The 24,987-nt window shown below is 41.1% G+C and overlaps 1 protein-coding gene across 2 annotated transcripts in view; it reads right to left on the bottom strand.

Moving 5' to 3' along the window:
* Window positions 1–1,919: 1,919 nt before the first annotated feature.
* LOC121948056 (A disintegrin and metalloproteinase with thrombospondin motifs 2) overlaps window positions 1,920–24,987 on the bottom strand; it is a 144,617-nt gene continuing 121,549 nt past the window's right edge. Inside the window, exons 6-23 of one of the 2 annotated variants that reach the window (XM_042493310.2) lie at window positions 23,248–23,404; window positions 21,447–21,552; window positions 21,043–21,186; window positions 19,965–20,097; window positions 19,193–19,222; window positions 17,978–18,091; window positions 17,456–17,601; window positions 16,931–17,109; window positions 13,727–13,860; window positions 13,504–13,627; window positions 12,797–12,877; window positions 11,721–11,884; window positions 11,421–11,577; window positions 11,168–11,303; window positions 10,790–10,997; window positions 10,228–10,357; window positions 9,403–9,489; window positions 1,920–6,162 (exon numbers count right to left, since the gene is read on the bottom strand). In XM_042493310.2, coding sequence (XP_042349244.2) covers window positions 3,140–6,162; window positions 9,403–9,489; window positions 10,228–10,357; window positions 10,790–10,997; window positions 11,168–11,303; window positions 11,421–11,577; window positions 11,721–11,884; window positions 12,797–12,877; window positions 13,504–13,627; window positions 13,727–13,860; window positions 16,931–17,109; window positions 17,456–17,601; window positions 17,978–18,091; window positions 19,193–19,222; window positions 19,965–20,097; window positions 21,043–21,186; window positions 21,447–21,552; window positions 23,248–23,404 — 5,253 coding nt within the window. In that variant the 3' untranslated portion in view covers window positions 1,920–3,139. The remainder of the gene's footprint in view (window positions 6,163–9,402; window positions 9,490–10,227; window positions 10,358–10,789; window positions 10,998–11,167; window positions 11,304–11,420; window positions 11,578–11,720; window positions 11,885–12,796; window positions 12,878–13,503; window positions 13,628–13,726; window positions 13,861–16,930; window positions 17,110–17,455; window positions 17,602–17,977; window positions 18,092–19,192; window positions 19,223–19,964; window positions 20,098–21,042; window positions 21,187–21,446; window positions 21,553–23,247; window positions 23,405–24,987) is intronic. The other variant, XM_042493311.2, reaches the window with a different exon arrangement.

Below are 24,987 nucleotides of genomic sequence, written 5' to 3'. Positions count from 1 at the left end.
GGTAGAGCGGGCACCCCATGTACAGTGGCTGTATCCTCACTGCAATGTTCATCAGTGTTTTAGCTGTCCTATACTCACCTAACCATCAAATTCTATCCTTTCTTACAACAAAATGCAACAATTTTTTGAGCAGTTTACACCAGGGATATACAATGTCAGCAAAGTATTTTCAAAATAAAAGATGATTTCAGAATGTTTTTATACACAAAATACAAAAGAAAGGTTAATCACTTTATTCCTCTCCTGCTGGTCTTGAGCCACTTCTTCGCAGTCACTTATGGATCCAGTAAGACTTTGATTCCTACAGTAGGATGCTTATATAATATGGATGATAAAAGCTTCAGCGTAAAGAGGGCTGGGCACTCCCAGTTGAAAAATGGATGAATGGAAGGGCTGTGATTGTTGAGCGTGGTTATTGATTTTTATCACTGAGCTTCCAGTGAACTGGTCACAGAGTCGTCCTCTGAAGGGTTTTCTCAGAGAGATAACATCCTCTTCCAAGATCAAGTTGCTTTGAAATATGTTTGGGGAAAATAAAATCATGGGGGTTGAGAGCATTACAATATAATACAGTTACAGTGAGTAGAATAACACAGCAGTACATCCTGATTTATGAAGCTCATAGAATTGATATTTTGAATCTTTCAACATTGAGCTATTGCAACTAAACTGCAACGTATTACCTAAAAAAAAATCAACAGATTTGGATCAGCACTTCTCTGAAATAGTCTCAACCCAAGATGAATATAATCGCAATCATAATCTTCACCACGGTGGGCTGTGATTTCATTAGACTGTATGGTGTCAGAGTTACTCTATTGCAGTGATACTCACTTTAAGGCCAACCGGCCAAATCTGGCCCCCAATAGGGTGCCGAGTAGCCCCCAGCCATTTTCTAATATACAATATAAAATAAAGTGATTCACAGTGGAAACTGTATCTGTACTTTTAGTATACATAGGTGCCAAAGTGCATAAAATAGCATAAAAATAGACCTTGGTTATCAAATACAGTACAGTACAGTACAGTTGGTCATCAATACAGAGCATAATCTTTCAGCACTTGTGTGAGTTCAGTGTAACAGTATGTTTCCCATATCACTTGTAATCCCATTAAACGTGTTTACAGATCATTTCTACTCATAGAAACAGATCTGTCCTGGGGCCCATCTCATGCTTAAGGGTTAGTTTATCCAAATCAGAAAAATAAACAAACAAACAAACAAAACATATTGTCCCTCTGACTTCGAGGATATCTAGCTATGCAATTTGAGTTTTATTTGCAAAGGTTCTGATTATTCGCCACCCCAATACAACTGAGATGAAGGGAATCTTTTTGTGCTCAAAGTGAGGAATATCAAATCAAAAGGCCTTTCACACAGCAGACATGAAAAAAAATCACGGCAAGCCATTTCCTGGGCTTCATTTCAAATCCCATGGGTGAGAACAATGCTGCCAAAGTCAGATGTTTTGTGAAGTCATGCTGACTTGCGCTGGAGCTTTTCCATCAACAATGAAGAGAATGAGCTTATCTTTACCATGTTAGACTGCATTTTAGTGTTCAGTGACTTTATATTTTGGAAATAACATCAGTCCACAGACAGTTCTGCCCTGAACCTGATATTCTCGCAAGACTTAAAAGGCAATTTTAAAAAGTCAATAAAAAGGTGGTTTGACCACAAGCATCAATACAGTGTACATAACTACAGTGGCTAGGTCTCCCCCTATGTGTCAGACGTAGCATTACTATGCAACTGAGTTCAATTCAAGAAAAGCTTTACAGCTCACTGTTGATAATTTGAGGAGATTGCTTGCACTGGGTTAACTGACAACCAGTGACATAACAACTGCTAGCTGCAGCAAATAAGAAAAAAGGGCAGCGTGACAACTGTCAGGAAAAAAAACACAAAACACTGAAAGTTTGCAAAATACCACAGGCACTTAAACTTTAATAAATATTTAACATTAAGTTCTTTTTCATATGTACAGATATCGTACAGAAAGATCCGTAGATGCTTTTGCAGCTGCTGCAAGTTAGAGATGTACCAATAATAACATTTTTAGAAAAGAAAACAAACTGGCCCTCAAAGCTTCTATTTGGATACAGTTAATACAAACAGGCTTGTTTATCTATGATTACAATTTTGTATTTTTTTGTACATAAATGAATGCACAAGGGACAACGCTTTCAGCAATACTGACAAAAAAAAAGCACCATACTTGACTGACCGTTATAAAAGAAAAACAAAAAATGCAATCACAATAGTTTTTTTCTCTTCATTATTTTGTTTTTTCCACCTAGCTTAATGAGATATCAAAATATATCATCAAAATTCAGGAAGCACCACATGTTTGGCAATGTCCCTCAATATACTGTTATTTAACTTCCTGAGAGATGAGAGACCCTTTGCAGTCAGACAGACGTTAGCTTCGGAAAATAAAACACAATCCAGGCAGTGTAAACTTTATACAATTCAATTAAACCAAAAGGGAAACTTTGACTTGCTGATCATATCAGATTACCATATTGCTTTCAGGTTTCCAAAAGCTCCAATTTGCAGTGTGTATATGGTATTTAGAGTGTTAAACATGTTCATCTGGTCCTACAGGAGTTATATTATGTGTTTGTGGGGAAATGAGCTGCAGTCCTTGGCTGTAGTATAATATAGAGATGGAGATTTGGATTCTAGGTGGTAGATTTTGTTGCTCAACAAGTGCCAATAGGGATAATACCATTCTACAAACAACATTACACCTTATCTACATCAGCGTTGTAGATCCAGAAAACAAGACTGTGAGTGGTTTGGGGGGATAAAAGCTTGGATTTGTAAAGTGCTGGTCAAACTGGCAAACTGGATGTACACTTTTCATCCCTTCTGTTTCTCATTATTGTATTTACACAGGTGATGCGATTTGCTTCAAATCTGCAACAGTCTGTACTCTGAAGGGCTTTTCTTTGTTCGAAGCAACTGTTCAAACATTTGGCCACAATATTCTCTGTCTGCAGTCCTGATCGTCATGGGAGTGATATGACAGAAAGTGTTTTTTTTTGTGCACAAAGGCCTGATGGAAATCATCATGGCAATTAAAAATGGTTTAAACTGCACATCTCTATAAGAGAAATGAAAAGGCTCGGTCTATCATGCTGCATGGCCTCTCTTCATCCTGAGGAGAAAGTTCCTTTTTTCCTCCAGAAGCTCCTGAATCCGTTTGTTCTTGGTCCTCTCTCGAAGGTTGACCCGACGCTTTGGGATAAGATTGTTCTGGGAGATGTCGTTATCTACGCCGATGAGCCTGTTATATATTATGTCAATCGAGTTGTCCTCACCGTTCTCCTCTGGTCTTTGCTGAGGTGGGGTGATGGTGGTGATGGCTGTTTTTTCTGTTGTCAGAGTTATTGTGGTGGGAGGAGAGACTGTGGCAAGGTCTGAGGTTGTTGTGGGAACAGGGAAGCTCACAGGGATGTACTCAGATAAGTCTTGCCAGGGCGAGGAAGCAAGGTCCATCATATCCTCACTGTCAATGGTTGGGATCACCATATTGAGGCCTTCGTCTAACACCATAGTGTCACTGACCACTGCCCCATTGCTGTAAGACACCGTGATGTCATCACCACTGGGAATGGTCCCACTTGTTACTGTGATATCACCACTGCTGGTAATTGTGACGTCACCATATGGCACGGTCCCACTAGGCATGTTGACTTCTTCAAAGTGAGCAGTTCCAGCTGGCGTTACGACATCACCAAAAGTGTGGGGTTTTGTGGCTGAAGTGTCATGATACCACAGTGGAGTTTCATCTGTAGTTGCTGTGTTGTTATTGATGTATGTGACATTAATCCTAGACTCGGGGAAATGCACGTCTACAGTTGTTGCATATACACTAGTACTGGAGGAGATAGTGGAAGAAAAGTACTCTCTCGGTTGTTCTGGACTTGTATATGGAATGGGAGCTGTGGTATAATAGGAATTAATTGTTGTTAGTGTTTTCTTTTTTGGATTAGTCTTTGCCTTATTCTGATTGACCTTGGCCTGAGAGTGTGTGACATTTTTGGGACCTAGTTTTGGGATCTTTTGATCTTTCATTTGTGTTTTCTTTGTAACTTTTGTCTTTGCTTGAATGCTCTTGGCCTTTGGCGGAGACTCTTTTTTGAGTGTGGGTTTGGGTTTTTTCTCTGGAGTAGTCTTCAATAGAGGAGTATCTTTGGGCATAGTCTTTGCCAGAGTCATCTTTTTGGGAGTAGTTTTTGCCAGGGTAGTCTTTTTGAGAGTAGTTTTTGCCTGAGTAGTCTTTTTGGGAGTAGTTTTTGGTGGGGTAGTCTTTTTGAGAGTAGTTTTTGCCTGAGTAGTCTTTTTGGGAGTAGTTTTTGGTGGGGTAGTCTTTTTGGGAGTAGTTTTTGGTGGGGTAGTCTTTTTGGGAGTAGTTTTTAGTGGGGTAGTCTTTTTGGGAGTAGTTTTTAGTGGGGTAGTCTTTTTGGGAGTAGTTTTTGCCAGAGGAGACTTAAGAGGAGTAGTCTTTTTGGGAGTAATGCCTGGTGGAGTAGTCTTTTTGGGAGTTGTTTTTTCTGGTGTCATTTTTAGGGGATTGCTGTCTCCTAGGGTTGTTTGTTTTGGAGTACCGTCTGTTTTCTTTATTGGTTTAATCTTTGGTGGAACATCTTTTCTGGTAGTATTTTTAAGTGCAGTATTCTTTTTAGGATTGATTTTTGGTGGAATCACCTTTTTGGGGTTTTTCTTTGGTGGAATCTTTTTGGACTTGGACTTTAGTAGGGCGTCTGTTAGTGTACTGCTCTCTGTAGGATTTGTCATAGTTGGACTGGTTGTTGCTGTTAGGTGTGTGTTACTTATCATTCCAGATGTTGTTGGACTATTTGCCGTGCTCTGTAACTCTGGGTCTGTGTTATCATCTATGTTTGGGGCAGGTAGAGGTAGGAGATGAGTTGTAACACTGGGAGAAGCTGTAGTAATTGAGGTGGTTGCCAAGGAAAAGGTAGTGGGGAAGACAGGAGCAATGGTGGTCGCTGGAGGATGAGTGGTAACCATCTTTGTAGCATGTGGGGTAGCAAGTGGGGTAGAATGAGAAACACCTGTGGAGGGTGGAGGATGAGTGGTGATAATATGTGTCGTAATTAGTGAAGGAGGGGTGGAGTGAGGAACAACAGTGGTAGAGTTAGGAGAGGTGTTTGTTGTCTTTTCAGGATTGCTCTTTGGTGGACTATCTTTTTTGGTGGTATTTTTGGATGTAGTGTTCTTTTTAGGGGTTATCTTTGGTGGAAGATCCTTTTTGGTAGTATTTTTTGGTGCAGTACTCTTTTTAGGGTTGATCTTTAGCGCAACATCTTTTCTGGTAGTATTTTTGAATGTTGTATTCTTTTTGGAGTTGACCTTTGGTGGAACATCTTTCCTGGTAGTATTTTTTGGTGCAATATTCTTTTTAAAGTTGATCTTCAGTGGAACATCTTTTCTTGTAGTATTTTTAAGTGGATAATTCTTTTTAGGGTTGATCTTTGGTGGAATCACCTTTTTGGGATTTTTCTTTGGTGGACTCTTTTTGGGCTTGGACTTTAATGGGGTATCTGTTTTTGTACTGCTTTCTGTTGGATTTGTCATAGTTGGACTGATTGTTCTTGGAAGGTGTGTGGTAGATATCATGCCAGATGTTGTTGGATTACTTGTAGTGCTCTGTAACTCTGGGTCTGTGCCATCGCCTATGTCAGGGGCAGGCAGAGGTAGGGGGTTAGTAGTTACACTGGGAGAAGTTTTAATAATCGAGGCAGTTGTTATGGATAAGGTAGTGGGGAGTAAAGTAGCACCGGTGGTCACTGGAGGATGAGAATGAGGAACACTGGTGGTGGTGGTGGTGGTGGAAGGAAGATGAGTGGTGGTCCAGGGATTGATGGTTGAAGCTGAAATGGTGGTGATGACAGCTCTGTTGGGTTGGGTGGTGCTGAAGGCAGAGCTGCTGCTGGTAGGTGGAGGGGCTGTAACACTGGGCAGGATGGCTGTGATGGGGGTGGATGTAGAGGTAGTGTTGGGTAGGGGCTCTGTAATGGTCACATTGCTGCAGGACTTGCAGCATATGCGCTGGAACTCCAGTATAGAGCAGTGGCGCTTCAGCACCTCCATACGACAAAACACGGAGCGGTCTCCATGACAACGCTGGCCTGTGGAGGAGAGAACAGAGAGCTGAGACTGGGTGCAGCCAGCGGTAGAGACTATCAAGAGGTGTGTGCTTATATGTCCGTTTGCTTGGATATGTTTTTGTAAGTGACAGAATGTGCAACAATAAGAATATTTTACAGTAGCATTAGTCTTTAGGTGCATGTTCATTTATACATAAAGTACATGCATATGTGTGTGAGTGTGTGTGCTGGTTCCACACCGTGCAGAGAACAGTAGTAAAGCCAGACCATTAGCGGAGGATGCAGAAGGAAAGAGGAGAGAAACCCAAACATCAAGAGCAGTCATGAGATTAGTCCCGAGAAACTGAAATGGAAAAAGAAGGGTTGCCAGTCTTGTGTTGTAAATGGTTAAAATTCTATTTTTTTTTTTAAATTTTGACTTCCTCCTGCCCATGCAGCTTTGTGTTGCCTTTGCTTCAGGTGTGCATAATTCTTCAGTTGTAAAATTTTGAATCCTATTTCACTTGACTTTTACCCTTTTTGCACCATGCCAGTACAAATAATTGCATTCTTCTGGCAATGTTTGGCCTTTTTCACAAAGTATCTAGCCAGTGAGCATTCCTGGTGAGAGAAAGATCACACTTTTTAAAACATTTTTATTGATACAACTTTGCTGTTGAGAATGACAGTAACTGAAACAATGAGATGTACGCCCCCCCTGCTCATTATATAGATATATTCTTTTCTTAAGAAAAATAATTCAACTGTATCGAAAGTTACAAGTTCACAGTCACTTTGGTAAAACACTTCATTACTTGGAAATCAACCAGTCAATCTGTTTATCGATTGAAAAAATAAAACATGAAGTACATAAATGATATCTGCTGTTTAAATGAAATACATAATTTCCATGATGATGTAAAAACTGGAATGGCACATTAAGTGTCATATGAAACATTTACAAAACATTAATAAAATTTCCCTGATAAATCAAAGTGCATATAGACGCAGTGCACGTAGTCCATCTGAATGTTTCTTCAACGTTAGCCAAACGTTAGCCAGCCCCACGCAGCAGGCCAGTGAAGCCACAAAACAGTTACCCATAGTATAGAATATTATAGAAGAAGATAACAGTCATGAACATTATTAAATACAGTCAACACCAATGTTATATACAGTCGCACTGCTAGGTCTGGCTTGGTCTCATACAGTCCAACTCCAGCAGAAGGAAACCTTGGATAGCTCGCTACATAGTCACAACAGAAATATGTGATCACAATACAATGACAAGTCTGAAGTGTTTTTTTTTCTAGATGCCATATGTGTCGATACCCTAGGCCCTTTGTAAACCCTTCCCAGTAGTCGGACATTGGTCCAACATCACCTTGGTAGGTTTGATGGTTGGCGGGTGTGAGTTTGTTAAGTTGGTTTGAAGCTGCCTCTATTCCAAGTGAAACTTTGAATGAGTAAAGCCATCTCTTTCACAGATAAATGCCATTACATTCAATCCAAGATAAGGCATTGTTCATGTGGTTAATGTTCATCAAAATAAAATGAGATCATCGGACGCTCTCAAATCAAAGTATATGAGGTATTTCTGTATCTGATCGCAATGTGTAAAAGCCCGAATGATGAATCTCTCTTACACACACACACACACACACACACACACACACACACACACACACACACACACACACACACACACAGACACACACACACGCACACACACAACAATCAAACACACCTTCACTAGCAACACAAGTGAATTTAATTCGATCACGCATTCTTTAACTCACTTATCTAAGCGTACTCACACGCATCCATGCACATACACATACACACAGATGCACTCACACACATATATACACATGCATACAGGTGATGGATGCAAATGTGCATGACAAAACGTGATCCTATCCTTAAAGAAAACAAGAAGCGACAGTAAACCACTGATCCATCTGAGAGAATGGAGAGGCAACTAACTGACCAAGTCCTGCATAATATAGGTCTAACCCCTTCCCCCCGAAACACTTTACCTTTATTAAATATTCATCTGTATTCATGTAAAATCAATAAAAAAATACACATAACAGTCAAGGATCTAAGCGATCAATAGCAGTCCAAAGGTTTTAGGCAAATAAGCTACAGCTTATTCATGGTAAAACATTATTAATATTATTGTTACTCATATAGATTTAGATTTATAGGTATATATAAATACAAATATATTTATAGATGTATTTGTTTAAAGTCTGCAAGCACAAATAAGCTGCATTTATTGAACTTTAGTATAACAGTCAAAGAGAGGATGGCTGATGATGAGGTGAAATGGGAAGCAACCTCAATGGTCAGACTACCCTGTTTTTTTTTTCTTTGTTTGATTTTTTTAAAATTAGCCTTTCCTCAAGATTCTTCACCTTGCTGTTCCCTCCCCCAAAAATCAAAAGGTTTACTTATGTCACTTCCTGTCCCTGTGCTGAGTTCCTGTCAATCTGAGAATGGAACGTAGAGTGAGACGCCATTCTCATCTCCGAATGGAACCAGGATGTCAGATGAGCACTTTAGCAAAGATGTCCTCATTGTGACAAGATCACATTCACAATAAAGCTTTCATATTTTTTTATAACTTTTTTTTTCTATATAGATATTTATATACCTTTTCTGTATATTTTCACACCTGTGTCTCCCCACAATGACAGTGCGCTACAAAAAGAAAAAAGCGCAGCTGCATCTTAGGAGTGGTAACCCATGACAACACGCAGCTAGCTTGCGCAAAACATGGCCGCCAAATGCAGAGGGGGTCCCCTCACACATGAACGGCTCTTCGACACGTTCTCAGGAGGTGCCCATGAAAACCTGTTCGCTTTGCCACTTCGAATCCTTTTCACATCAAATTTTTTGTTGATCTTTTGAGTTTTCGACTGGCCAGCGGTTACAACACAATGCTCCACAAAGGAGAGAGAGAGAGATAGAGAGAGAGACAGAGCAAGAGAGAACCAACTAGCACACACAGGAGCCAGAGACCTCCCCCCAGTCAGAGCCGTCTCAGACACACAGAGAGAGAGGCAACATCCCCCCCCCCAAAAGAGAAGCGAAAGCTTTGCCGCTCGCTCACGGGCGTGGGCACAGGCACGGGCCGTGGGGGAGGTCAGGGGGCCAGCCGGGGCCGACCCTGCAGAGACAGGAGGACAGAGATGGGCAGGGCCCAGCAGAGGACAGACATGCAGCTGCGGCTGCCGCTGTGGAGGCCAGGCTGGGAACTATAGAGGGAGGTTTTACGTGAAGAGATCTTCGGGAAGTTGGGGTTGGGGCGAGACAGCCACTGGATCAGGATGTTGCCGTTCTTGTTGAGGTCCGATGAGCCCTCTGCAGAGAAAAGTGGAGAGAGGGATGAAATAGTTACAGAAGGAAGGGAACTCTTCGAATGGTTATTGTTATCACCTTTCACATCTTTTTTCTGCACTGATATCAGGGCCTATTTCATATCAGGGCTTTATGTACTCCAGTGTTGGGATTAACATGTTACGACAATTCTACTATTTTTTTTTTCTTTCAAAAGAGTAAAAACTAATTTGATCAAAACATATTCACTGTGTTTATTATTCCACTATTTACATTTCATTGTAGTGATAATGGCTACAATCTTTGTTAAAATCTGGCAGTCGTCTTGTTCCACATTCTGCCACAGCAACACGAAAATAACGTGTGCCTCAATAAGAGAATTGAGGCAGATATTTAAAGTAATGCAAAGGTTATTTTCCCCAGAAACTATTATTAGAGAAGTAACTAGTAACTGTAACTTATTGCTAATTTTCCATAACTTGCGCAAAACTGATGCATAATTGCAAAATCCCTGTATATTACAAGGATTTGCTGAGATCTGACAATGTGGTGACATTGATAAAAACAAGGTAAAAAAACAAGCATAATTTGGCACGATTAGCTGAGGAAAACTAAAACTTCCAAATGAGTTGAGGGATTTATTTAAAATGTGTATGATTTTTGGTGTTTCTTTCCTAATATACTGAACTCCTTTAACAATGACAGAAGTGTACTATTTACTGATGCAGGTCATGTGTGGTTTTGAGGTTCCTCAACACTCACTGGGACATGGATCCAGGCGACAGACTCTGATGGTGTCAGGCTTACTGTCCAGACACAGGCCGATGGTGTTGTCCCTGGTGTGGCACAGAGCCTGCCTCTGCTGGGTCCCATTACCACATGTCACGGAGCACTGGAGGTGCAGGACATGACCAAAAACCAACAGATTATAACAAACCACTTGACAAATACAAACAAACAAATAACTAAATATATCAATAAATAAACAAAATGTTTTAAAGTTCACAAAATGTGAAGCAGTACAAAGGCCTGTAAAGTACCCTACTGTTTTTTTAATCATTATCCCTGGTTTACTGTTAGTAGTAACAGTTAGGATCATGAACTGTTTCTCAGAGGCTTGTCAAACCTGCCAAGAATACAATTCTGAGGAAGTCTTGTGATATTTAAAACTCTGCATGTCTTACAAAAATACCAGCTGTTGGGCTTCAATACAAAAATACCAGCTGTTGGGCTTCAATACAAAAATACCAGTGCAACTATTTTCCTGCAAAAATGGGCCAAACATTTTCTTTCCATTTCCCTGACCCGTGTTCAGCCTGCGTACCTGTGACCACGGCCCGACCCTCCACTGGGTGGGGCAGGGGTGTCGGTTGCAGGGTCTGCGAGTCTCGGGCCGGTTGTCATTGCAGTGTTTATTGTGGATGGCTCGTGTGGTGTTGTCATCTGACGGCTGGACACAGGTGACCGAGCGGATTTGCATTCCAGTCTTTCCACATGGTTTGCTACAGTTCTGCCACTCCCCTGTCACCCAGCTGGAGATCATCACAGGAGAGAGAGAAACATTCAAAACATCAAAGTGCTGAAATAAACAATGACAGAGGAGAAAAGAAAGTGACAGCTGAAAGAAGAAAAAAACCCAAAAGTTGTCTCTGACAGTTTTGTTTGATTTTTTACGATTGGCAACATATAGTACAATGCATACATGGGTGGAGGGCAGGGCTTCATGTTGCAGTCTCTGGTGTCTCCTCTAGGTTTCATGTTGGACTTGTTACAGAAGCTCTTGCGAACCATCTTACTGTCAACTTTTCTTCTGCACCCGTACCGCAGGTACTGCTTCCCTACAGCAAGAGGGGACAGAAAGATTTAACAAGCGTAAGCACCATAAAAATAAAGAAAGGCATGAATCTCAGGGACATAGCAGCTTAACAACAAGTATTTTCCTTGCTCTACTGTACCTCCGCCGCAGGGTTTAGAGCAGTAGGACCATTTCTTTGGCGCCCACTCGTAGGCACTGTCCTCTACCAGCATGTTGTTCTGAATGGCAGAGTCACTGTCCATGTTCATCATGTACTTATAAGACAAATTCACATCCTCATCTCCATGTAATTTCATCTGCAACAGAAGATAGTGACAAAACTTAGGTCAGCTGACAGTACTGCAGACATTGACATTTGAGAGTAATTTGAAAAAGGTATGCAGAAAATTCTTGTGTGTAACCAAATTTAACACTATCTTCAATTTAAAAAAAAGTGTACCATGATCAGAATTCCATGTCTGAGAGGACCAGTGGTCTGAAGTGTCTCCTTGTCATTGTCATTCTCATATTCCCATTCCACGCCCTTTTCTATGACCGAGTGGGATTCTGGGTATTCATTTTCCCCATTCAAGAAGAACAGTCCTGATGCCACATTCTTTACAGCTAGAAATGGGTGAGAAATATTCATCAATTACACATGTAATGGGTTAGATTGTGGAATGGATGAGACAAGGAATTAAGAACGTGTAGGTTAACAAATACAAAACTGAGGTATGATTGTTGCTGTGTATGAAATGTTTGCATCTTTGTTTCTGTTTTGTTTTTGTCTCTGTGTATTGAGGTATGACTATTACTGTGTAAAGCCCTATTTTGCATGGGACTATCAACTAGGGACCAACCCATGTCTGTATTTCATGCGATCCATTTGCACGAGGTTCAGCAAAGTTAGTATTTTACTCAGATTTACTGACATTATCCTTTGGATCTGATGTGCGCAGTCACTTATAACTTCACTCGACACAACACAGAAACACTGCACAGCACTATTAGCAGTGATGTACAGTGTTAACCTCCCTTTTTCTTTCAAATGTGGGTTAAAGAAACCGATTCTGCTACAAACTCACATCTTTTCCATCTCATCATCTTTCCAGATTTCTCTCTTATGATGGATTTGAGCTTCCCCTTTCTTTAAATGGGTCTCCATGCTGTGTAGCAAGATAAGTCACCTGTACCCTAAATGCAGTCGAGTTTTTATTTTAAATTGTGAATGCAGCCTCCATATTCTCCACCTCAAAAGAGGCAAAAAAGAGGGACTTATATTTACATTATCACACAACCTTGCCATTCATCAAAAGGGCATGTATAATAAAAACTTCAGCCTAGACCTTTTGGGTCAATATTTTTGTTATTGCATATATTTGTTTTAATGTTATTTATTCCTTTCTATGCGGATTCTTTTTGGAAAACTATTAATAAGGTCTAATAATAATAAATTACTACTATTACACACACATGAATATAATTCAATTTAATACATACACACTGAGAGGAAAACAATGTACAGTCTTCAAATACCTAAAGTGTGTAAGGTTGCTTTCAGCTCTTGAATGAGTAGGTGTCTCGCTCCTCTGGGGATTTCAAGAACTTTGAGGAAACCTGAAAAGAAACACACATCTGGTTCATGACTCCAACATCATTTAAAGCTCATTTTACAGTTTCTTGACTAAAAGTCTCAGCTAATCCAGTAAAGAGCTCTTAATTTTAGTTAATCTTGAATTTCATTTTTCTTAAACCACGTTTAAGAGAAACGACAAATAAATCTACCTTGTATATTTGTACCTTGTACCTTACTCATTTTGACCCTTACTCGTTTCTCTGCTCACTAGTGAAAACCCTTACAGTCTTGACTATTTTAACCCAGAGTAAACATCTGATTCTGGGAACTTTGGTGATATAACTTTGTCTGTCCTGACGGCAAACGTTAGATAATATACTAATAAACCTTCAATCATGGAGTGAAGTCTGACCTAACTTCTTGGGAATGCTTGACTCGCGTGGAAACGTGTCAACTCAGAGTTCACTGAGGTTTGGACATTGTTACAAATCTTCCTCTAGAGGGCGATATTTAGCTGTCAATAACAGCACAATACACAGACTAGGAGAAAAGGACATTGGCCAACTAATTATACTGTACTTATAGGCATTATAGACAGCTGCTACACTGATGTCATGTCTGTCTTAGATTTAGATCAGGGTTATTGTGACTGTGACGGTGTGCATACCTTGTTTCTTGGCAGTGCGTGTGATGGTGTCTTTGAAGGTTTTGCAGCTGGAGTTGTCTCCTCCACACACGCCACACTTGTCCTCCTGCTTCGAGGAGCCCACCACACCGTCACAGCCCACTTTCTGTACATGAGGACATGGAAACTTTAACACGTGTCCATCTAACCACACGCAGCTGTCTTGCTTTCTCACACACACACACACACATGTGACATCACTCACCTCACACTCGCCACGCACACACACACTGTGCGGGTCCTTGTATGAGCAGCGTGTGCCGTCCAGGACCATTCTCTGCATGAAGACCACATCTCGGGTCTCCTTGGATTGGCAATGCAGGTGGCAGCGTTTGTTAGCTGGGGATCAAACACAAAAATGACCCAATTGGCATATTTGCAATCCGTTTTGATGATTTCATCTTTTCAACCGACATTTTACTTTCTGAATGAGCTCTCCATGAGTCAGCGTGATGCTCTGTCTCTTTGTGTCTGTCTGTGTGACTCATACTACAACTACATGAGCCTCCAGAGACAGAACCTGGCAGTCCATCGTATTGAGTGCTTCATCACGTTTATAACACATGGACATAATGCAGAGACCCTGTCTTATGGTGCTTAAAATGACACTAATAAGCAGGTGGCAGACGTGCTACTGTCTAATTATTATATGAAGAGAAAAACACTCTTTTCTCAAGTTGAACTGAAAAAGCACAGAAACGACTGGAACTAACTTTCTTCTACAACGTGGAAAATACGCTCTGATAATTGAGGGGGCTGGTGTAAAGTATGTGCATTATAGGTGTAATAACTATATTTGTGAGTGAGTCACATTTTAGGCAGATTTATGTGTGTGTGTGTGTGTGTGTGTGTATATATACATATAATTATAATAACTCATAATTAGCCACTCTATCCAAGTACCTACCAACGTTCTCTTAAGTTTAGAGGATGTTTAACAGTGCAGTGTGATATTGTAATATTTGTTTGGCCTTATAATGGTATAGTGTCCACACCATAAAGCAAAAAATTCTACTGGACACATTTTAAAGATCTTTTGTAATTTGCTCAGGTTTTCTATTATAAACACCCAAATGTTACAGTTCAGTCAAAGTAAATTGTTTCTTTTACTTTACTTAATAACGCATTACTCCCAACACTGTTCTTGAGATATTGCTTTCACCGGAGTGAGACCCAAGTGAGATCAAAGTGACCTTATTCTTTGACCTTTGACCACCATAATCAGGTCAAGTCATTATTGACTACAAGTCAAGGACATTCCTACCAAATTTGAAGAAATTCCTTAATGGTGTTCTTGAGGATGGGACAAATGGACAACCTGAAGACATAAAGCCTCAAGCCACAACTATCGCCTCTGTGGAGGCATAAAAATGGTAACTGTGTTTTAAGTTACAAAAAAAACATTCCTGATAAATTTAGCAAAAATGGGGATTAGAAGATGGGTTACAATTTTAAAATACCTTTGAAAATAAAGGACAATATACTGCCACTTATGACCCACTAGAAGTGTGTGGTGGTGTATTTATCTGCAGAGACTTTGCCCTCTGTGTGTATTTTCTGAATTTCTTGTTATTTTCTGTGTTCAGGGTGTTTTTAGACATATACCCTCACAGTGCTGAGGTGAAATCGGGCTGCAAGTGCAAAAATAGCGAGGTGAAATGCCAACGAGAGTGAATCTGACATTGGCTTTTGCACTCACTTTTACTAGGGAGCCTGTTCACAAACACTAACTGACAACCCTGCATAGTACACCAGCAAGTTGAAATAAAAGTCATCTTATTTATATTTCTCTTATGTTGTGTCTACTTGCATATTTGGTATTAAGGTAACCCGCAACCAAAGTTATTAGATTACATCACTTTAATGTTGCTTAATTTGGATTACTTTATTGGCTACATTTTTGAACAGGTGAGTAGTTATCGTATTGAAATTGATTTTTAAACTAACCATTCTGAGAGCAATGAGGATTTTCAAATACGTGGTGAGGTAGCAGAACCACACAAATAAAATATATTTCCTAGCCTGTATCTATGTTTTACATGAAGCAGCCGTGGCATCAGTTACATTACACACCGAATAATTAGCTGCAGATACATTTTCTGTGTTTCAACATGCAAATAAATTTACAATGAAGATAAATAGACAATAAGTAGCTTAATTTTTGAGACCCCTATACTAGAATTTAATGTCCTCAGGAGGTCCAAGGTGCTCATATACTTGTCACTGAAATGTTTCACACACTGCTCTATGAAGAGTCTCTGCTCTATGACAACCAATCACATCTGTGTGAAAACAGTGAAAACAGGAGATACTTTTTGATTGACAGTAATGTGATAGACCAAAGGAGACTCACACACACACACACACACACACACACACACACACACACACACACACACACACACACACACACACACACACACACACACACAGGGCAGCCTTACGCTTCATGTCTCTTTGCTCAAGAGTATATTACAGTATATCTGTTGACTTGGCAAAAGACCCAAATAGAGACAGAAAAGCGACAGTGTGTCAAACGTCTCTAAACAAATACTACAATTTCACACTCGGAGCAGACACACTTTTTCTCTCCCAACACTATCTGAAACTCAGGAGATGACAGACCATGAATGGAATTCAATTTCACCTCCCTGTTCACTATTTTCTCTCTCTCACACACACAGACACGCACATCTACACTCGCACGCTGACATGCACTCACAAAGAAGTAATTTGAGACTGAGAAAGCCTTGCTGGAAAATATGGCATTTAGAAATGATAAGAACGACGAAAAACAATTTAGCAAGGCCCCTTTTAGCGGAGTCTGCGTAGCATGACCTCCGATTAGATATGGAGACAGCTCAGCACTTTTCTCTCAGGCTGCCCTTTAGTTGGATGATAATTTAATACCTATCAGGACGGCAGTGACACCTCCACTTAGAGACAGGGTGGCTCTTATAACCAAACATACGTTTTAAATCTTCTCAATGATGTAAAGAGGTTTTCGATATTAAGTGGAGAACTCTGATAGTTTGTCCACATGTGCCAACTGATACATGGAGGAAGAGAGAAGAGAAGTTTAAATGACATCAGTGAATGGGTGGAGAGAGAGAAGAGTTCAAAGAAGAATGTTTTTAAAGAGATTTCCAAAGAGATGCCGTGTTTTTATGGGAGGGTGTAGTCGTGACTCAAAAGCCAGCCAGATGTCAATGAACATAACAGAATGCAACCTATATATACATATAATCCACTAAAACCCAACCACATCCAAAATTATGTGCTTCCTTCCTCTTCATGGCTTCCGTTCATAATGTATCGTCATTCTCAGGCTGATATATTTATTTTGACAGCGTCTTTCTGTGTCCACCAAACTACTTCATCCTCCTTCAGTCTGCGGGTGTATACTCACGGTCTGTGTGTTCATAAGGCAGCCAGTGGTGCTTATTGTTGCTGTGGATTTCAAAGCGGGGGTCCCAAGCATGGCATTGTTCTTCTCGCGGGTCACTGTATATGTCCTCACACTCGTTCGTGTTACACATCTGGAACTGGTATGTCGCCCCAACGCAGGTACGGCCTCCGTTAGCTGGTCTGAAAGGTTAGACACATCATCATTCAAAATGTGTGTTGTGGTTCGCTTCCTATATTCATTGGACTTCATCTAAAAACTGGGGCTTGAAATGATGCGTTTAACAGTGCAAATTATTGCAAATTGCAAATTGCAAATTATCTATGTTAATGGAACAAATTGTCACTCTCAAGAGTTACTGCAAGAAATATCATAAGTTAAGTACCAGAAATTCATCACAGTATGCTTGCTAAAACACGTTTAGAGCTTCAGCTGCATTCGGCATAATTAGGCACAGACTGAAAACTTGCAATTTCATTTTTTTACACATACAGACACATATACACACTGGGAAACACAGTTTCATACCTAGGATTGTCACAGTCGCGTGTGCGAAACTGTATTCCTCCATCACAGGTGCGGGAGCACTGACCAAACTCACTCCAGGAACCCCAGTTTCCATCTTGTTTTATGATGTCAGGTGTCAACCAGATGCAGTGACCCTTAAAGCAATGCTGCAGGAGGCATAGTAGACCAGAAACAGTTGCTAATTTGGAAACAGTGTGCTGTCAAATGACTTTTCTTCAACAGAACTTCCGTTAAAAGAATACTTTATTGCACAAATACCATTTGTATATCAATTACTCAGTGTATTACTTTGGAATCTTGAAGAAAACTTTGTTTTGTATGCATCCTCATTAAACAGAGTATAACAAAAATTGATCCCCATGACTTCAGAGAATTTTCTCTGTTTTTGGATTCTTTGTCCATGTGGAGGCATGTGAGACAAACAAAGTTTACTTTATGGTTTCAAGGTGCCACATGGTAAGTTACTGATATACAAATGGTCATTTTGCAGGTGAAGTATTCCTTTAAAGTACATATAAATACCTTCCCATTCCCGCACGTGGTGCCATCAATGGGCGGCCCTTTCTTGGTCTTGCAGAAGAAGGGATTCTCTGGGTGGCTACACCACAGCTGCTTACATGGGTCAAATGTGCGATACTGCAGGGCACAGAGAGAGACTCCTTCTTACAATTAAAAGCCCTGCTAAACAGTACACACACTGGGAAACAGACAGACCTTCAATAACAACAATCAACCACCATGAAAATAGAAAACAAAAAAATCGAGATGAGAAGAGAAATATCACTACAACAATAACCACAACAGTGTTATACCCAACAATAACAACATCGACCCTGCACTGCGTCACTGCACTGTACACTACGCTCCACTGAGAAACACACAGCCATTCATGCAAACTAAACCAAAGGATGAGAGAGAGACAAAACTCTCAGAATGAGACAGCCCATGGTTTAATTAGGTCACAAGGGAGGTCAGAGGGTAGAGGGCAAAAGGTTAAAAGGCCAAAAGGTGAGGTCTCATCGACCTCTAAAATTCCCCTAGACACAGATCAAGGACCAAATTCTCCTCTTTCTCTGAAATGAACCATTGATGAGGATGCCACCAAACTAACCCGCAGTCCAGTGTCTGAGGGGCCGTGCCCTCCTCCCTCCTTTCCACAGACTTTCATACCCACCATGACCCCAGGGGACCATTGCAGGTCGGAGGGCGAGTCACAATCAATGGCTACACTGTGGTAGGTAATCACCAATGACATCAGACTGGAGGATCCTAAAAGCTGAAGTGAAACATGGAAAAACAGCCTCTGTTCTGGCTCAACTTTTCCCCCCTTGCATGGGAAAGACATCTTTCCAACCTTTTCCACTCGTTTATAGTCATGAGTGTGCCAATATAATGAGGCTCTCCCTGCCAGCACTGCCGTGATTTAACACAGATTCGCAGGGAAAGAGCCGGGATATGGTGTGGTTCAACTGTTGAACGGCACCATAGCCACTGAACCAGTAAAGTCAAAGTGTTTTTAGGGATTTTACAGCCACTGTCTCTGGAAATGAGCATTTTAGAATCCTGCAGACGAACGTCCAAAATATGACGATGGGTAGAACAGAGAAACAAAGTACAGTAAAAAAGAAAAGTAAGGAGCAACATTACAAACAATTACTACTTCAGAGGACAAAGAAAAGAAAATCTGAGAAAACAAATGACGGGCCACATGTCTTCCGGGAGGAGGGGTTACCTTACCTGTGTTCCTGACTGGCCCGCCTTTTGTAGCTGAGGGGAATGGGTTTGACAAGAGAATAAAGGGTGATCTAGCAATGTGTGCAAAGCCTCTGAACAAGCCCTTTGTCAATCAAGCAACAGCTTCCCAACAGCGTGCCACAGTGGCTTCACAGTCATAAAGTGGGTGAGGGTGACTGGGGGGGTTAAGATGCCTGGCGAGGTGCTGAAGCTGGGTGAAGCTCGTCTACTGTGTGGCGGCTTGTGTTTACAAAAATACTGTTTGTGACAGGCTCATGTAAAGGCACTGTGGTATCAAGGTAAGTGTTGTGTTAAAATATTCTGTTATCATAATTAACATTAATAACAGAAAAAAGAAATAGCTATAAAAACCAATTACCTGCTTTTAAGCAAGATGCCAATCCCACCAGTGGCCGGGAGAGGAAAGCAGAGGACATCAGAAGAATGTGAATAGCTGTGTATGTGTTTCTCTTTCATTACAATGCAGATCAGAGATAGATGTCACTGCTGGGTTCAGTTCACTAGCAGAACCTTTAGAGTTTAGGAGTTCCCATACAAATGTATCTTTCACAGTGAAATTCAGCAAATTCAGAATTAATTGAAGAGTCTGAATTCAAAGTGAGTTTAGCCCAACTCTGATAATCTGCATCAACTCAGGAGATAAAGAGACACTAAGCTCGACTGGTGGCAACTGTTGTAGACGTCACCTTCAGTTAGTGTTAGTAGACTCTAGCTGTGTTAGTGAAGAGTCTGTGAGACTATGGGGATCTCTTACCGCGGTGCACATCGTGTAGCCCACACCAAAATCAAAGCGACACTGTTCGTTCATGGAGTAGTGCAAACCAGGAAGCTGAGGCAGCGATGGCCAGTTGTGGTCAAAGGGGTCGTCACGGAGACAGTCATAGGAACTGCAAGGAGAGTCAAAAAATGTTATGAAGTTATACTTACTGTGTTATTTTTTTCATGTCAGGTGTAGTATTAAAATCAGGGCTACAACTAATGATTAACTACACTTTGGAAAAACCTTTTGAAACCTCGGCAAGTTGTCTTGATTTCTTTCAAAGACGTGTAGAAGGCAATGAGCAACTTTAGAAGAAATGACACAAAAATTTGCAAAAGGTTAGAAGAAAATTACCTGAAAATTAAAAAAAAAAGAAAAAAAGAAAGTATTTTAAAAAAATGACCTAAAAAGTGCTTAAAATAATTTTATTGCAAAAACTTACTATACATTTGATATATTATGATTATTATAAATATGTTTTTTTGGAAATCATTCCCTATCTTTCCCAATAATAATTTACAAATCTACCAATGTCTTTTAACTTGTCGGACATTTTTAAAATTTTTTACCAAATTTTTAAAAGAAATCACACCAACTTGCTCAGGTTTTTAAAGGGCTAATATGATGTTTGTTGGAAAAGCTGTATGTTACAAGATGCAATGCAATGAGCCTTCTTCGCCACTAGTTCTTTGATGTCGGGTTGGTGTGTCTGGGCCTTTGGATGTAGTATGTGTGGTGGATCACGATGCCTAAAATTACCTAAAAAATTTAAATGGATTTGATGGAAAGTTTAATCAGACCTTAAAATCTGGGCGACTTGAAAACCACCACTATACCATTTTGGCAGCAAGACTTGACTTGTATTATAATAACTTTCAGGATTACAGCAAAATCACACAGAATATCAGCAAGATGCAAATTCTGTCTAAAATATTGATGAAAGTGTTGACCTTTAAAAGCCATACAATGAAATGTTAGTGTGTGTGTGTGTGTGTGTGTGTGTGTGTGGGTGTGTGTGTGTGTGTGTGTGTGTGTGTGGGTGGGTGGGTGGGGGGCGGTGTTAGTGTCTCACTGAAGGTAACGTCCCAACTCTTGCATGCTACATCTGGACCAGTGAAAGCGATGGAAAGCAGCCTGCACCAGTGGAGCCATGATGCTGCCCATGTGCACCTCGTCTCCACAGCGGTTCCCCTGACCATCGTGCTCCATCCCGAGCCTGCAGAGAGACACAGGGGGAGAGAGAGGGTCAGAGGGGAAAAGAGACGAACCAGCAGATTGAGAACATGGGTGGGTGGAGACAAAGACCAAAGAACAAAGGGAGGGAGGTGGAAGCAATTCTCTCATCAGATACTGGCTGAAGTGACCAATGGACCAACACTGTAATAAATCAATACAGTCCTATAAGAGACTGCTTTGTTGTCTTTTGCTATAGCATGAGAGCAGGCTTGAAGACGTCATTATGAAAAATGCACTTACACGTGTCCGGTCTCGTGTGCAACCACAAAGGCAGAAGAGAAACCGTCCTCATGATTCAAAGTGCAACTCCTCACTGGATGGCACATGCCTGTCACTGGGGCGTAACCTAGGCAACCGGGAGGTGAGACACAGTGATTAGGACTTATTGTGTTAAGTTTGTGTTGTAATGAAAACTTATCATTGTTAATTTATTTAGGGCTATACCAAATGTAATGTTTTTTTCACGTGAAGCTTCTACTAAGGTTTTCGAGCAAACCTTCAAAAAATGCTGAACAAACAGTGTTAATAAAGTAATTCACAAGATTAGTCTTTTGTTTATTGAATTAAAATGAAATGAATGAATAAAAGTACTTTATGGTGCTGTTATTTTGCTGCAAAACCACCCTATTAATACAATGACTGAGTGCTGCATCGTGTGTGTGTGTGTGTGTATGTTTGAGAGAGTGACAGAAGAGGGGAACAGAAGTGGAAGGTGGGCTATTGCATGCAGTGTTACTGAAAGTCATAATAACTTAATCAGAATGCTGCTTTGTCACTTTTTGACTCACTCACCTGAATCCGTCACATTTTCTCCAGCCTGTTTTCATTCTGAAGTCGTTAAATAGCACTGCTCTGTCAGTGCTTTTGCCGTAACAGCGCAACATCAAAAGGCACCTTTAACATGCACGTGCAAGTTAAATTTAACTTGTCAATTTGTACATACTATTTTAACTTGAATAATATTTTAAAGGTAAACTGTGCAGGATTGCCTGTTACTTTTTGAAAACACACTCATCAGCAAGTGAAAATAAAAGCCAACCCCAGATATACTCTAATTGTCATTTAGCCTTGTTAGATTTGCATTTTTTTTTTTTGGTGTTGTGTCTCTTGTGGGCCTGCTGGAACCTTACTTAAAATTAAAAATTAAAAAACAAAACACCCCCCAAAATTTGCTGAAGATTTAAGATTTTCTGTAATATAATTTTAAATAGAAAGTTATAATAATTAAAATAAAAAATTCCAGGCATTTTTTTCTTAGTTTTTTGTTAATTTTTTAAAAAAAATCTCTCTTCTTTTTTTAAAACTAATTTTCAGGTCATTCCTTACCTTTCACTAATTTCTCGCAGTTTGTGGGACACTTCTTGCCAAGTTAGTCGTTGCCTTTCTTCCCCAAATTTGGTTGACTATACTCACTTTTGTCAGCTCAAATCTCATCAAACTAAACTTATTTATTTCAATGCATGCATGATGTGAACCACTTACACACACACACACACACACACACACACACACACACACACTCACACACACATACACACACACACACACACACACACACACACACACACACACAGCTCTTTCACACACACATACACATATGGGTGCATGTTTGTGTGTCTAATCCTAACTGTAAACCGTCGCTTTCCACGCCTACATGTGCCAATCTCCAACTCCCTGTGTGCTTGTCTGTCCTGTACTGCCTTTAATTGTGGGACTGTGGCTGGCCCTGCTCTGCCTATTGATTTTCTGCTGCTGAAGGCTGAGCCCAAGGGCAGCTGAAGGGCTTCTGGATAGCTAGGCCACTGCCTTTAGAGGCCTCTCCCCTGGGCCTGCCTGTTAGCCTGCACTCTGCTGCACAGAAAACCACCAACCACCAAAGCCACAGCGCACTATGCAGCTGTATAAGGCAGAGGAAGAAGGACGGGAGTTTTCTATGTGCACTTGCGAGTTTTAAGTCCTAAAGAGGGTGGGCGTTAAGTTCCAAATTGTGCACTATATCTTAAAAGGTAAGGGTTTGGTATTTGTTCATGTGTTTCTTTACCCTGCATGCCTGTCGGTCCAAACTCCTGTCGTGTGAGGAAGATGGCGTGATCGTGATACTCAGCGTCCCCTGTGTCCTGCTTCTGCTGCAGGAAGGCCCAGCGACACACGTTCTCCAGACTCTGAGATGGGTTCCCCAGTTCGATCAAACTCACGGACTGGGAATAAGAGAGAGACACACAAGTGGGTAAGAGAGATGAGGGTCTAAAAAAAAAAATCATACAAAAACAGGGAGCTAAACCTCCTTCTTGTTTCAGTTCTGGTACCATAACATTTAATTCAACCCTGTAGGGGGCAGTGTCACAATGTTATATATTGTCAGCACATCTTGCAAATTGCTGAGGTGTACAACACACACACACACACACACACACACACACACACACACACACACACACACACACACACACACACACACACACACACACATATCGAGGGATTCACAGTACTTGCACAATAATGCTTAGGATCCGGTAGTCTTGATGGTTTCAATAATGAACATGAAACTGAGCACAGAGCTGCCGATTAATGAGCCATGCACTAAAAGTCAAAAACATGTTCAATTACAGAATATTTACTTATGATTAAATGCATAACACCGACACCAACGCAAACACCCAGATGCCAGCGATTCCTTCCATTCACCTTCACCTCTCATTCCCTTCCTCATTAGGATCTCCGCTCCCCTCCCCTTCCTCCCTTCACTCTGCTGTACAAGTCTTTCCATCTCTCACTGCTTCCTTTTTCGCCTTGCTTTCTACATTTCCTCGCCACTTTCACGCAAGCACAATGCACAGCTGAATCAAACAGTGAAGGGTGTGTAGTGTGCTGTGGAGAAGACATATGGCCTGCCTCTGCACAAACACCCCTCAGACAGAGTGCGCTGTGCGCGTGTGTGTGCTTCATCATGTTCATCAGGTGCTTGTGTGTGTGTGTTTCAGTGTGTTTTTATGATCTTTAAAGATGGATTTGGAGTGGTGTGTTGTGTTGGAGTGTGTGCGTGTGTGTGTGTGTGTGTGTGTGAAGTGTGTGGGTGTGTGGGTGCGCCTGCATTCAGGGTCACATAGCCAATCTGCAGGCTGTCTGGGTGCAGCGCTGTTGCCACGGTAATTGGGGATGATGGACAGCCAGAGCTTTGGCTGAAGCTGCATAGGGGCTGGCCCAGAATGACCAATGTAGGACTGTGTGTGTGTGTGTGTGTGTGAGGGAGAGAGAGAGAGAGAGAGAGAGAGAGAGAGAGAGAGAGAGAGAGAGAGAGAGAGAGGGAGGGAGTGTGTGTTTCCACAGCTCCTGTGGGACTGTAGACATGTAGAAAGGAGAGGAAGAGATAAGGCTACAGCAGCATAAGTGTATCGCAGAGCACCTATCCAGCAATAAAATCACTTGTATCATCCTGTGGGGTAATCCCTGCCCGTCTCCATTCCTGCCATCTCTTGCTTTATCTCTCTTTTCCCCTCTCGTTCACTCTTTCTCTCCTCTCCTCTTTGCACAGACAGGAAGATAGAGTTACAGTCAAGAAGAAAAGGATGCTGCCCCCATCGTCCGGTCTCTCTGTTTATGAATGAGGGAGGGCTATCATTGATTGTTTATCTTTGCCTGGACTTCCCATGATTCTGTGCTGCAGCCTACTGGGAGGAAGGCTGATTGCATAACGGGCAGAGTTTCTATGTGCTTTGGTGCTGAACTGTGAAGGCGTGCGACTTGAAAACACTCCCCTGGGATGCTGCATGCTTTTAGTTCC

The sequence above is a fragment of the Plectropomus leopardus genome, chromosome 8, assembly GCF_026936395.1.
Source record: "Plectropomus leopardus strain MGB_pleo_1.0 chromosome 8, ASM2693639v1, whole genome shotgun sequence".
NCBI classification, from domain to species: domain Eukaryota; kingdom Metazoa; phylum Chordata; class Actinopteri; order Perciformes; family Serranidae; genus Plectropomus; species Plectropomus leopardus.
The sequence above is the reverse complement of the archived record's forward strand: the minus strand, read 5'-3'. Positions and strand labels throughout refer to the sequence as shown.